This window comes from Phyllobates terribilis, unplaced genomic scaffold (genome assembly GCF_046119375.1).
Source record: "Phyllobates terribilis strain yellow unplaced genomic scaffold, ASM4611937v1 Scaffold_8__6_contigs__length_399053987, whole genome shotgun sequence".
Taxonomy (NCBI): Eukaryota; Metazoa; Chordata; class Amphibia; order Anura; family Dendrobatidae; genus Phyllobates; species Phyllobates terribilis.
The window spans coordinates 154,788,841-154,803,802 of record NW_027362768.1 but is presented as its reverse complement, the minus strand read 5'-3'; the positions used below and the strand labels follow the sequence as shown (position 1 = coordinate 154,803,802).

General features: G+C 41.9%; 1 protein-coding gene across 1 annotated transcript; it reads right to left on the bottom strand.

Annotated features, from left to right (window-relative positions):
• Nucleotides 1-1,997: 1,997 nt before the first annotated feature.
• Nucleotides 1,998-14,744, bottom strand: PDZK1IP1 (PDZK1 interacting protein 1). The gene is made up of 4 exons (XM_073643527.1): nt 14,557-14,744; nt 11,728-11,848; nt 4,081-4,170; nt 1,998-2,138 (listed from the first exon to the last, which is right to left on the bottom strand). The coding sequence occupies exons 1-4, from the start codon at nt 14,618-14,620 to the stop codon at nt 2,066-2,068; spliced, it is 348 nt and encodes a 115-aa protein (XP_073499628.1). The 5' UTR covers nt 14,621-14,744; the 3' UTR covers nt 1,998-2,065.
• Between the last annotated feature and the right edge of the window lie 218 nt (nt 14,745-14,962).

Below are 14,962 nucleotides of genomic sequence, written 5' to 3'. Positions count from 1 at the left end.
AGGGTCCCCCACCTACTAAGTGCCATATATAATACCGGACCTCTCATGTGGCACGTGGGCCTTTGGATCCTCTTAGACACCAAGGACTAGGTGCAGCCACTACTTATCTGGCCCCTATGGCTACTCTCACATTGACAGGGTTGGCCTGGCCAAGTATTGTATTGTTTCCAAAGCTGGGTACCACTTGACTTGGTAGTTGGAGGAGGGGGGTTCTCTACCGCTTTCTGATGACACGAAGACAATGGGAGATCAAAATATCTCGGAAAAACCTCAATATCCTGCCATAAAAAGGCACTCTACCAGTAACCGGAGCTCATTGGATTGTGTGAGCGTGCTGCCGAGAAACGCGTTTTCTTCTTACTAACGTACATTTGGTAGGTAAGAAAGAAGTAGAGAGCAAATGAATAATGGCACAACTGCAAGATCAGACTACACAGGGTTTATTTGTGCAAAAAACACCTGAATAGATTAACTGGAATATAAGTTGGTGTGCATGCAGTGTGTAGGCGCATGTTCACACTGGCCACTAAACAGACAAAACCCAAGAAAAAACATGAAGAGCAAATACCCTGTAGTAAATAAATAAACAGCAATAATGAGTGAAAATAATATAGGGAGCTTAGTCAACATTATTATTTTGATCAAAAAAATGAAAAAGCCATCCCACCACTTCACGGTGACCCTATTCGGGATGGTCCTAACCCCTAATATTAAAACCTTACCATTTGTCAAGTGACGTACATGTGGATAAGGATTGAGAAGGACTGAGACCCAGCTAGTGGACACGCAGCTTTTATTTACTGCATGGTATTTGCTTTTTATGTTTTTATCTTGGGTTTTGTCTGTCTATTGGCCAGTGTGAACATGCGTCTACACGCTGCATGCATACCAACTTAGGCTATGTTCACACATTGTGTTTTTGCTGCGTTTTTTTTTGCTCAAATTTTAAGCTGTGTTTTACAGTAATAGCAAAGTGTATGATATTTCAGAAATCTCATGCACACACATTGTTTTTTTATTCCTGATTGATTTGTCAAACTGCTGCGTTTTTGCAAAATGCAGCTTGTCACTTCTTTCAACGTTTTTGCAGCGTCTTTCAAAGCAATGGGTAGTGCAAAAATGCAGCAAAAAAATCAGGTATCAGGTTTTGCTGCGTTTTTGGTGCAAAAAACTGAGGAAGTTGAATCATGTTTTTTTTATGAACTAATAAACTTTATCAGCATGCACAAGAGACAGACAAAAAAGCAACAAAAACACATAAAATATCAACAAAACCCTCTTTTTTGTAAGCAGCTTCTTTACTGCCAAGAGAGCAGGTTTTGCCTTTGGAAAAAAACAGCAAAAATGCAACGTGTGAACATAGCCTCTTCAGGTGTTTTCGTTTCAGTGTTTTTGCATTCTGTTCAAATAAAGGAGTGAACTCCCTTTTCTTTGAGCTGGACATTACATTCATGTAGTTCCCCACGCCTGGGTGTCCATTATCCGGGGCAGTCCTTCTCAGCCCTTGTCCACATGTATGTCACTTGACAAATGGTAAGGTTTTAATATTAATATTTTCATGCACTATTGCTGTTTATTTATTTACTGCAGGGTATTTCCTTTTTATGTTTTTATCTTGGTTTTTTTTGAGTGTTTATTTTACTTATAGTCTGTTAACATGGAGTCCGGTAGATTTGCTATGTACATAAAACAGTAGATTTTGTGCAAAATTGCTACATTTTTTTTGTTGTAGATGTTTTAAAACAATTAAAAATGGTTGCAAAAATTCAAAATGATTCTAGACAGGATGCTGCTGAGCCGATCATAACAAAAAGTGGAAAGCCCCACTGAGTGTAAATTGAGTCCAAGTAATTACGTGCGTAGATTCTTTGTGACTTAGTATTTATAAGAGTCTTTTATAACAAAGTTTACAGGATAATACTGAAAAGTAATGACTATGCTCCCAGTGACTCGAGGAAAGCAGAAAGGCCGGTGAAGGGCTGTCTAATAACGAGAAGTGTTCCTTTTATTTCTTTAATATCTTGATAATTTTGCTTGTGGTCAGAAAGTCATGGAGACATTATCATTACATGGGGGTAGTGAGAACGTTATCATCAACTTCAGTTGGGTTGTCATAGGAGTGCTCATGTTCTCGGGATCTGAAAATAACAACAGACGTATCAATGGCTGACACTGGAAGATCTTACTATTCACATGTGACAAAGCGAAAAGCACAGTAAAAGCAATGTAACAACCAAAATATTTGCACGTATGATACGGAAAAGAATCTCCTATTGTTACTAGGAAATGATCAACAAGATGTCCAGTAGTGAAGCACAATGACATTACCATAGATGACCTATTTAAAGTGAAATTAAACTTGTTCTCTGGCTGCTACCAATCATTATACTGTCCTGATCCTGGTTACAAGATTCTGCTCATCCTGACTGTAATTCTGACTCAATCTTTCAGACTTACTCCTGGTATTCTCCTTTTTCGGACTTTGTTATTGACCTCAATTCTATCTTCTAGTTATGCTTTGGAGCTTTGAATTGTATGTTGAGCCATCCTCCTGGCATTGACCCTTGCCTATCCTGTCCTGTATCATCAACATAGCCCTGCCTAACCTCCTCAATAGCTACAGCAAATCGGCTACAATCTGGGGATCTGGCGTACTTCTGACGGCTGAAATCTGAGTATCTGACGTACCTCTGAAGGCTTCAGTTTGGGGATCTGGCATACTTCTGGCGGCTACAATCTGGGGATATGACGTACCTCTGGCAGCTACAATCTGGGGATCTGGCGTACCTCTGTCGGCTACAATCTGGGAATCTGACGTACCTCTGGTGGCTACAATCTGGGGATCTGGCGTACCTCTGTCAGCTACAATCTGGGAATCTGATGTACCTCTGGCGGCTACAATCTGGGGATCTGGTGTACCTCTGGTGGCTACAATCTGGGGATCTGGCATACCTCTGGTGCCTACAAACTGGTAATCTGACTTACCTCTGGCAGCTACAATCTGGGGATCTGGCATACCTCTGGCAGCTACAATCTGGGAATCTGACGTACCTCTGAAGGCCTCAATTTGGGGATCTGGCATACTTCTGGCGGCTACAATCTGGGGATCTGGCGTACCTCTGTCGGATACAATCTGGGAATCTGACGTACCTCTGGCGGCTACAATCTGGGGATCTGGCATACCTCTGGCAGCTACAATCTGGGGATCTGGCATACCTCTGGTAGCTACAATCTAGGGATCTGGTGTACCTCTGGAAGCTACAATATGGGGATCTGGCATACTTCTGGCAGCTACAATCTGGGGATATGGCGTACCTCTGGCAGCTACAATCTGAGGATCTGGTCTACCTCTGGCAGCTACAATCTGGTAATCTGGCATACCTCTGGCAGCTACAATCTGGGGATCTGATGTACCTTTGGTGGCTACAATCTGGTAATCTGGCATACCTCTGGCAGCTACAATCTGGGGATCTGGCGTACCTCTGGCGGCTACAATCTGGGGATCTGGTGTACCTCTGGCGACTACAATCTGGGGATCTGGTGTACCTCTGGCAGCTACAATCCGGGGATCTGGCGTACCTCTGTCAGCTACAATCCGGGGATCTGGCGTACCTCTGGCAGCTACAATCTGGGGATCTGGTGAACCCCTGGCAGCTACAATCTGGGGAACTGGCGTACCTCTGGCGGCTACAATCTGGGGATCTGGTGTACCTCTGGCGGCTACAATCCGGGGATCTGGCGTACCTCTGGAAGCTACAATCTGGGGATCTGGTGAACCCCTGGCAGCTACAATCTGGGGATCTGGTGTACCTCTGGTGGCTACAATCTGGTAATCTGATTTACCTCTGGCAGCTACAATCTGGGGATCTGGCGTACCTCTGGCAGCTACAATCTGGGGATCTGGTGTACCTCTGGCAGCTACAATCTGGGGATCTGGCATACCTCTGGCAGCTACAATCTTGGGATCTGATGTACCTCTGGCAGCTACAATCTGGGGATCTGGCGTACCTCTGGCGGCTACAATCTGTCTTGCATGGAATTACAGTTTAGAAGTCCAACGTGCTCCATTGTCATCCATACCTGCTGGTGTATTGACCATAGGTGCCATTAGGAACAGACGCATCGTTATGGACCTTAGATTCTTCTTTAGGGTCTGCCTCTATATTGGATCTGGAATAGAAGAATAATAACATAACTATGAAATACAGTACAACTAAAAATTAGTTCTACATCATACACATAAAAGAAATAAAATATTTATGGGCATAAAGCAGTAATTTATCGGTCTCTCTAAACTGGGAAAAAAGGACTGGATAGGATGAATTTTAACATATTCAATTATTTTGGAGGTATTATTTCCAGAGGCGTAGAGTAGGAATTTTGCAAATAGTCTTGATTAAAAATATCTTTTAAATCTGTAAGAGGTTGTCAGCTGAAAAAGGCAACCTCAAGACATACTAGATGCTGGCCACTCCATTTAGCAGGTCCTATACGTAACCTGATCTTCACAATATTACAGCTTGACTTATAACAGGGCCACCTGGGTTGCATCCATGAAGTAGCTGCTGGCCGGGGGAGCAAGTATGACGCAAGAGTAGTAAAACTAGCCTGGTCAGTATATGTGGGGGACAGAACCAAAGACAGAATCAGGAGGAAAAAAACATAGTCCGAGGAATAGCTACTAGGAAGTCAGATAAAAAAACAGTTGAGCTGGCAAGGTTAAGATCAAGCCAGGTCAGAATCAGAATATGAGCAGATATGTCACCAGAACAGGTAACCAAATATTCCAATACTCAACCTGCAACTCTCAGTAGACTGCTGGGATATTATACAGGGTGAGGTATAGCCCCGTAGAACTCAGCAGGGAACTGATTCCCCCTCCTGAGCAGTTGGGATGGACTCACCCATTCCCGGGACTGGACAGCACCATAAGTTTCAGCCACACCAGTATTCTTAGCTGGACAGCGCCTGGCAATGTCACATCCTCCATCACCAGAGCCGCTTGCAGAGTGTATATGGAGGTGCCTGGTGACAGATGCAGACGTCGCTGGAGCAGGTAGGGATATAACAATATCCAACTACAAGCAATCTTTTTATTGTCTGACTCTACAGCGCCACCTCTCTTCCTTCTGTCCTCTACATCTTGCTAGCATACATTTAGCAGATTAGCATGGGAAATAGGGCGCAGATGGAAGGGACTATGGCTGAAGGGTCAGACTACACTGTGTTTGTTTGCAGTCTGTTACCAAGGTGATACACAAAACAATAAGACATGTTTAATCAAAACTGTTTGCAATGTTGCATTATTTTTTATGCATTGGGACAATAAAATAGCTTCTATTCCTCCTCAATAAACCCGGAGTAAACATAAATGTATTTAAGTCTCTGTTTGCACAATGTGAATCGTCATAGGCAGGAAAGTACAGTATATCTGGTACAATGCACAGGAAATACAGCAGGCATTCCAATCACTTCCCGAATGTAAACTTTACATATTTCATCAGTGAGTCTATTGTCCTAGATCCCTGGTGAAGATTTTACTACAGTAGCTGCATTGAATCCTTGCATGGCTGCAGAGGTGTAAGTAGAAGCTCCTGGTGCTGCAGCTCAATATTTCTTTGTGGTCACATCTAAAAAATAGACTACTACTATGCCAAAGCTGCAACCATCGGGACCAAAACTCTTAAATAATGTAAGACTAGTGCTTTATAATTTAAAGTGACAGTCAAGTAAAAAATGCTAACAACACCATGATTGCATCCAATTATACAATATCTAAGAAGACTTAATTTGTTTTTTTATGCACATTTTCAGCTGTGTTTTACAGTATCAGCTAATTTTATGAGATTTCAGAAATCTCATGCACACAGCTTGTTTTTTTTTGTCCTCAGTATTTTGTGCTTTGCATGGTTTCTTTGCACAATAAAGCATGTCACTTCTTTCACTGTTTTTGCAATGTTTTTCACCCATTGAAAGCAATGGGTAGTAAAAACACTGAAAAAATGCAAATATCAGGTTTTGCTGCATTTTTAGTGAAAAAAAACAAGTGCAGCAGTATGTGAAACACATTTATTCTTGTGATTTTCCCAAGTTTAAACAATCTTGTCTTGGTCACCTGAGATGTCAGTTAGGATTAGCACAGTTTAATTAAATTAGTGATCCATGCAAAGTAAACATTGGCCGACAAAGTTGTGAGATTGAACAATACCTGTGGCCGACCAAGGTGTAAAATTAAACAATGCCTGAGCAACTCAATGGCAGACCAAAGTATGAAAGTAAACCGTGTCCTACAAGCTCAATACCCTGCCAATGTCTAGGTAAACTATTCCAGAACAATTTGCCTCCCCCCACTGTTACATTTGTAATTCTGGTTAATATGGTTCCACACATGTCTTGCATTGGTGACCTGGGCTCATGCTTCTGTGGTAGAAGCAAAGCTGAACTTTGAGATCCCGAAAAGTGCACTAAAACCTGTGTTTTTAACAATGTTTCTTTTCTGGCAAAAGAGCAGGTTTTCCTGCAGAAAAAAAATGCACCAAAAATGCCCTGTGTGAACATACCCTTAGTTAAAGCAGTTTTCTACAAGATGGCAAATAGTCTTGCAGGCTGACAAGATAAGTATTTGACATTTTTTTTAAACCTAATGCCATGATGATGTTACCAGGCAAACTAAAGGGTGTTGCCATCCTAATGTCATGTCTAAGACTGGCACTGGGATCAAATTGTGTGAGCAGTCAGTGAATAAAAATCACCCAGATGAGAAACAAAAGCAAAGCTGATACCTGGGTGGAGTATGGTGTTTGTAATCCTGGAGTATATTCTACATGGAAGTTGTCACACCTATTATTAGGCAATGCAAGAGAATAAAGCGTGTTAAAACACCACCTGAGAAAAGTCTATGTGATCCTTAAAGGGACCCTGTCAGAAACTTCTACAGTTGCAAGATGAACTTGCTTATTTTTTTAAAGTGCAGACATATAAATGTTTTGGAGTCATAGAAGTTTCTTCCCTTTAAATGGAAACTGAGTTTTCAAAAAAACTTTGTATATATCAATGGTACAGGCAAACATAATAAACTTTGTAAGCTAATTTATCAAAGAAACCGGCTCTTTCTTCACTTATAAGCCATTTCTCCCCCCAAGCCACAAGATAGACTGTCAGCACAGTGAGATGTCAGGCTACACCTCATATTAGACTTTATGGAAAAGAGAGAAGAAGGGAAGAGCAGAGGGAGAATATGACCAGAGGGAGACACAGAAAGATCGTGCTGAACTTTCTACCAAGAAAGATCGTGCACAGACACGTGCCGGTGATTATGCTGGCTCCACCAACGTCTTGTTGACAGAGCAGAGGTGTCACAGGTTTACCGCGATCTAGAGAAGCCAGAAGACCGCGCTGTCTGATTTCTCCTACTCCTGCACTGTTTAGAAGCACTTCACCTTCATATTAAACAGTGCAGGTTTCTTCTATCAGTGCAGGGGTTAATCTGTTCAGTTGAGAGCTCCTGGAAGCTTACCTGCTTTGATGCTCTCAGCTGTTCAGTGTTAGCCACTTCTCCCACTTATATGTACTCACCTCTGGCAATCAGGGAGTGCCAGAGCTAGCTCCATGCTGCATGGTTCAGGAGTTGGTGGTGTTTTGCTGTTTGAGGAAGTGTTTGGTGGAGTTATATAAAGACTGATGCTTGTTTTTTTATGTGTGCAAATTCTCTTCTTCTCCTACTTAGATTTTTTCCTTACTTCACTCCCCCGTGTTCCCCTCTGTTGTTTATGAGAGCATATTTGTATGATTGGTATTTTTCTTTATCCCTGTATTACCTTCTTACTCTGGTTTTTGTATTGCCATACACTACTACTTCCCTCTTCCCTGGGTGAGGGGAAGGGTACAGACTGAGGGTGGATTCAGGAGCTCAGCAAGGTACGTGGCCCCAGTGTCTTTACCATTAGAAGTAATCCGGGGAGCAGGGATAGCTAGGGCGCCCCTCGCGCTAGGGACAGGGAAGGAGCCACTGGCCCCGAGATAACCGACAACAGAGTGGTGACAAGAAGCTTCTCTTTTGCTCTGCTCTGTTGACGGGGTGTGACTGCCGATGTCTTCTGATTAGCAGCCTACTTCCCGCTGCCTAACTTCGGGATGCCGGCTGTCAATTAACATGACACCGGCAGTCATGTCCTGTCGAAAGAGCAGCCCGGAAGAGGAAGAGCTCTGTTGACGTGGAGTAGCTGAATCGCTGGCAGGACCGGCCAGTAACTGTTCTGAGCTGCCCCAGATAGAACAGACAGGTCGCTAGCAACGACTTGCTTGTTAGTTTTGACGCATAGCAAAAAAAAATAATATAGTCTTCGACAACCCGTTTAAGAGGAGCTCACTATATACAGATTGATACCAGCTGTAAACACCTTCTGCATTGAGCTCCCCCTAGTGCAGGCGGCAAGAATGTAAGAAATTATCAGTTCAGAAGAGTAGATTACTCCCTGTGTAGAAATGAATCGAAACATGTCTAAAAGACCACCTCCTTGAAAAGACCACAACTTATGCAGGTCAGATTTCCTTTGATAGATTTTCACTTCCACCATATATTGTACACATTTTCTTTCCACGCCTCCTCTAGAAGACCACTTGTCAGTGCAATGGTGGTCATCTCAAAGAGGTTTTATTGTGTTCAGAAACTCCCTTACATTCTGATTCTCCCAGTAAGCTAAATCAGTCCCTTTTACAACTGCCACATTCATAGCATTTATAAATCTTCTACCTCTATGATACATTTACATATGAATGTGACCAGCAATCAACTATAAACACAATTTCAGCGTAACCCTAAAGGCAACAAACCCTGTGCCAAACGCTCACTTCTCTTTGGGGGAAACGGAATTAACAAAATGTATTAGTTTGCATGAAAAAATAAATTGCAAATTCAATTTTAGTAGCTCCGAAGAACAACACAATTAAATCCTTTAAATGCCAACCCTTAAAGGAATTGTCCAGCCAAATAAAAAGTTGTTTATTTGTGTTAGAAATGCAAATGTGTTGAATTTACTAAACTAGTTTCATTAGGATAGCTCCGCTGATGTCCTGATTCCAGCGCTGATTCACTCTACTACCTGGTTTGTTCCATTACACAAAATCAGCTTCTCGTCTTCTCTGTGTTGGCACATGACAAGTGACATACGAGAATGGGGCTGGCTATCTGTCTCAGTTACCTAAGCCAGCCCGCTTCTCTGTCTCCGCATCCACATTGATGGAATAAGAGGCTGACTTAGCTAATGAACGCAACCAGACAGTCATCCCTATACAAGCACTTTCGTCTAGTCATGTCACGTGTTAACACATATGGTAGGGGGAGCCCAATTTCTGTGTTGGAACGTAACGAGAAGTAGAGCCATCCAATGCAGAAATCAAGAGATCAAGGCAGGTATTCTGATGGGGATAAATCCACTGAAATATCCAAAAAAAAATCCAACACAGAAACAAGAATTCATTTTTTGTGAAATGGTCAGTGAAGGAACGTAGCTTTGCTTGGTCTGTGAAGTTTGGGCTTCTTCCCAACCAGAAACCTATATCCTTAAACTAGTAGTAATATGGTTGGGAAGGAGGAAGAAGAAGGGGGAAGACAAAATTAAAGACTAACCGAGATTATGTTAATTTTCCCACAAACCAGAAAAAAATATGCTTTTCTCCAGAAGAAAGCAATCTCTCTATGGTAATTTTTGGACAGGTTCCTGTGCCAATAATGGCAACCTCCGCTCTAGACCTATTTCTAGTTGTAGTAAAGTCTGTACAAAGACTCCAGTACAAATCTTTAGAACAGCAAAGAGCAGGTACAGTAATGGCTCTCATAGGCTTACATGCTTGGACTGGCCAACAGGAAAACAGGAGAATCCTCTGGTGGGCCACTACTCAGCACTATATACTTGAATCACTATGTGCAGACAATGGCAGCATCTTATTCATCTAACAATCTACCCAGTTCATTGTTATATAAATTTGTGATTGAGGATTATGCCACATTTGCATGAAGCTGAAAAGTGGGGCCCTGGAGTTGGCTACTGGTGGGCCCTTGGCTCCCCAGTCCAACACTACGATAGGCATTAAATAAAAGTAATCTGAAATGGATGATTTTGAGCATAGGAGATGATTGTCAAGCATTCAGTTTAGTTTAAAAACAAGGTCGGCATGTTGGATTTTTTGGGCCAATAATAAGCACTGGTTGCATCATCAACCCAAAAAATCCAACACGGCCAAAGAAGACAGAGAAGCTTTATTTTCCACCGACTAATGACTTTTCATTTCCTATTGGCCCATTTTTGTCATGTGTGTGTATAGTGGCCTTAAAGGGGTGTTCTTAAGTTTTAAAGCTGTTCTTTCTCTACGGCAGTGTTCCCCAACTCCGGTCTTCAGGAGCCATCAACAGATCATGTTTTCAGGATTTCCTTAGTATTGAACTGGTAATGGAATTATTGCCTGTGCAGGTGATGCAAATATCACCTGCGCAATAGTAAGGAAATCCTGGAGACATGACCTGTTGGTGGCTCTTGAGGACCGGAGTTGGGGAACACTGGTCTACGGGATAGGAGATAACTTTATGATTGCTGTTGGCCACTGTGGTCAGAACCAGGGTTGAGTGAAGTGATGGTCCATCATGCACACAAATGCTCCATTCATTCTTAATCAGAGTGCCGGAGATTGACAAGCACTGCGCTCGGCTGATCTTTGGCACTTCTATTGGAATGAACGGAGCGACAGTGCGCATGAACGACCTGTGCTCCATTCATCCGTGGCTCTTCAGAGCCCTAGTTCTCGGGATCACTGGGAATATGGGGGTTGGACCTCCAGCACTCAGAAAGTTATCCCTTATCCTGTGGTTAGGGTAGAACTTTCGAACTTGAGTATACCCCGTTAAGTATCATTTTGGGGTTGGGATGAGCGCAATTCATCTGAGTTGGAGCTTCATTTCCAGTTTTTTGCTGGTTGATCATTCTAAACTATATTTACATAAAGCTAGAAAAAAAGTGAATAGATAATGTAAAGAATTAAGTGAAAACTAATAACCATTCCAGAGAGGCAGATGTGACCAGAGCTGTCCAGTATTTTACATAAGCGATCAATCCTAAAGAAACCGTCCAGATTTCCGTTACTCTGCTTAAACATTTCTGAACTTCTTAAATACAAGCGTCCCCTACACGTATCCTCTTTTATAATGCACCTCGTCTTACAGTAACATAAGATACTTTCTTATGTCTGCAAATAAGGTTGAGAAGTTGACAAGTCCCTACTGTCACCTTACTGGTAGCCCTGGTGGTGGAAAAACTCCTCTACAATTATGGTACACCAGATCGATCAATATAAGCATTCACAAATGTAGGATCCTCCTCTCTCGTAGATGCATATTTTCCCCTAATGTGAATGCTGACTACAAACCTTTGTACTCACTGAGGGTTTTTCATACAAATAATTAACTAGATTACAAATTACCTAAAATGTAACACTGTCTCCTGCGGTGCTACAAGTAGCACATCAATGGTCTTGTCCAGGATTGGAAAAGATGGCTCCTTTCTTGCAAAAAGTCCACATGTTCTTGGAGGCATGATGGCACATTAATGTTAGTGGAGGGGAGCTGCAATACCAGACACGCCCAGTAAACAGGTGAGGCGCTGTTTCTGAATGCAGATCTGCTTCTTTTCTAATCGAGGGCAGCCTTTTGCTGTCCATTACATTCAGAATACTTACTTAGATGATTTCTTCATAACTATCTTGGCCACGTAGATAACAAGAACAAGGAAAAGGAAAACTGTGACGGCAATTAGACCTGTGCCCCATTGAGGAATCTTCCTGGTCTGCTTGCTGGTCTCTGTAGTAGAAACATCAAGATTTTTGACTTTTTTTAGATTTTTTTAGACAATTTTAGCTTGAAGCTCCTAGACCCCAATGCAAAATTGGTAACAACCCACCCACCTCCCCCTCCCAAAAAAATCACACATTATTAATAGTACTGGTCTATTCATATGGCACATAGGGACTTTTGTGACTTCTCAAGCTCTGGTGCCCCCTATCGTTATAAATATCAATGATTTTCCAAGTTTTACCACTGTGGCATTCATTGGCCACTTACACTGTACCATCTCCGGGGGGGGGGGGGATATCACTTTAATTTATTGAGTTGTTCAACATGAAACCCCCTTGATGATCAGATTTAGAAAATATCTCAACAATTAGACTGGTTAGAGACCACCACCAGCATCTTTCCTCTGGAAGACCCGGCACGTCCTTGCATTACAGAGACAGATCACTGACCTTAATGAGAGCAGTGTAATACTGCATTTCCCCTGTGGGAGCGCTGCAGGGAAATTAAACTCCTGCTGCCAGTTTCCACAAATATAACTGAAAGGGAGGGGAGTAGAATAATCTGTGATCTAACAAAAAAAGAGTTGTCCATTTTGGGTCAATGTTGTCTATGGAAAATCCCTTTAACACATAGTGCCTAGCGCAGCACCGTCTTGGATAATTTTCTGATATTATTTAAGGGTTCCTCTTACACCATTTTTAGCTTATTGAAGCGGATTCTCTCCAAAAATCTTTCCCTTTAAAACTGCTTCAAAAATCCTTAGAAAACTCTTTCGATAAACTATAAAATCCACTTTATTGTTCATATAAGGAGTTTTTCTTTGAGCCTTTTTTGCCCCTGTAAAGGTATTGTAAAACACCTGGTATGGAAAATAAAAGCAGATCCTAAAGGAATTCACTCCAAACTAGGCAATATCCAATCAGAAAAAAATGTTCAGGAAAAAAAACTTTTCCAAAACTCTTCAGAAAAATAAAAACTTGCCCAAAAAAGAACATTTCCAGCAGTTTCTACTTAAAAACTCAACAAAAATTCCCAGCGTTTTTGTGACAAAGAGTTATTTTTCTCGCAAGGATGAAGAAAGGTTTGAGCAATGCCTGCCACTGTTCATTGGATGGCGACCCAAACTCCTTATGACGTTCTTGCTTCTTCTGCTTGGGGAAAGCACAATAACAATGATGTGTTTGTCTGCCCTATTACACAATGGGTCCTGAGCTAACAGCAGGTGATTCATGAGCTTTTGTAAATGTCTTACTTACCCCTGTTATTTCACAAGACACAATTTACAAAAAAAAAAAAAATACTGTAAAATAAATCAAGACAAAAATATACACACAGTGACGTGGAAGCAGAAAAAAGTAGCGAGCGGCAGCGGCCCCAAGATTCCTGGCACCGATATGCAGAGCTGTTTGTTTGCATAAGTCTTCAGCTAATGGCACTTTAGAGTTTTCGCAGTCAGACATTGGTCATTATAAAAACCTTGTACAATCACAATATACGTCTTAAAGGGGTTTTCCTACTAAATTAATTTATAAGCTATCCACGATATAAGGGATAAATATGTTATTGCTGGGGATCCAAATGATGGAATCAAGAGAACAATGTCCTAAAGACCCTTGTGTGAAGTTAATTTGCATCCAGAGGTTTAATCCGTCACCTCCAAAATGCATTTTAAATGGCCTATACAGTGTTGTAAGGGACTATCAAAACCATACTAGCACTGCACCTGCTACTGGTATAGTGCCTGAGAAAACAGGCTTTAATTTGTATGCAAATGAGGAGGCTTTGGTGTACCCATGGTGTGGCCAAGAGTCTAGTGCACTCTTATGCATCCTTATTTGCATTTTGGGCACCTCCCCCAAATTGCCTCAGAAGGGGGCAATTTCTCAAATATGCAAATGAGGAAGAGTAACTGTGCACCAGACTCTTGGCCACACCATGGGTGCACCAAAGCCCCCTCATTTGCATATAAATTAAAACTTACTTTTCAGGCAGGGTACCAGTAGCAGGTACAGTGCTTGTATAGTTATAGGGGCTAAGTCCCCTACAACACTGTATAGCCCATTTAAAATGCATTTTGGGGGTGATGGACTCCCTTTAAAACTCAACCTGACATCTCACAGATGAGGGTTTATTATTGTTTCAAATTTAGAGAATCTTCCTCAAAATACACAGTATGGATTCCAGGCTCATACATATTACCTGCCCTGATACATTGTATCAAACTATCAGGATAGAAGAGAGATTTGTGCTGGTGCAGGTTTAGCTCACAGAGGATTGGCTAGACTGGACACATTGTAACAAACCAGAAGCTGTGAAAAGTATTAGTTTTGCTGGGGTATTTTGTAAGAGAACTTTCCCATTCACATTACATTAGAGAAGTTTGACATATATGCATGCCAGAGAATATGCCAAATGTATCCATAGGACTCTGTTTACCCAACAGAGGAGAAAATGTTGCCTTTGGCCTTTTCTTCCAGCATGATGTGATGTGACCTGAGTCTTAGGCTCTGTTCACATGTTGCGTTTTTGCAGCGTTTTTTTTTATGCAAATTTTAAGCTGCGTTTTACAGTACCAGCAAAGTCTATGAGATTTCAGAAATCTCGTGCGCACACATTGTTTTTTTGCCTGACTGTTTTGTCCATATGATGTTTATACGCATAAGATAAAAGCAAATGTATGCAATGGAGAAGAGCCCAGTAATACAATAACCTACCTGACTGGCAGGAGACCGGTCCTAGAGAGAGAAGCAGCAGGGAGAGGAGCTGCAGGGACACCATACTTACTGAGATTCCCTCCTGCGCTGGTCAGGAAAATAACCTCCGATCACAGAAATCAGGACAAGGAAGAATTCCTCTGCAGTTAATGCTCAACCTGCCAGGTATTTGGCAACACCTCTCCACTTTGGGAGGGACCTGGCGGCTCCAGTCACAGGAGCTAATTCATCACCTAGTAAAAAACCAACGAGCCACATCATTAATCTGGAAGCCACAAGTCTCTGGCAGATATCACAAGCTTTTATTATCTGTTGTCGAGTTTTTGCTGATCAAAACTATGGGGCAGATGTTAAATTAAAGAGGATCTTCATCTTTATATAAAATGAATTCTGCACCATAACACGG

Bases quoted from the DNA above. Each gene is read 5' to 3' on its own strand.
- PDZK1IP1 (XM_073643527.1), bottom strand. From the start codon at position 14,620: ATGGTGTCCCTGCAGCTCCTCTCCCTGCTGCTTCTCTCTCTAGGACCG. The intron at 11,849-14,556 runs GTAGGTTATTGT...TTTCTACTACAG, and splicing joins ACCGGTCTCCTGCCAGTCAG to AGACCAGCAAGCAGACCAGG. The intron at 4,171-11,727 runs GTAAGTATTCTG...CTTCTATTCCAG, and splicing joins GTTATGAAGAAATCATCTAA to ATCCAATATAGAGGCAGACC.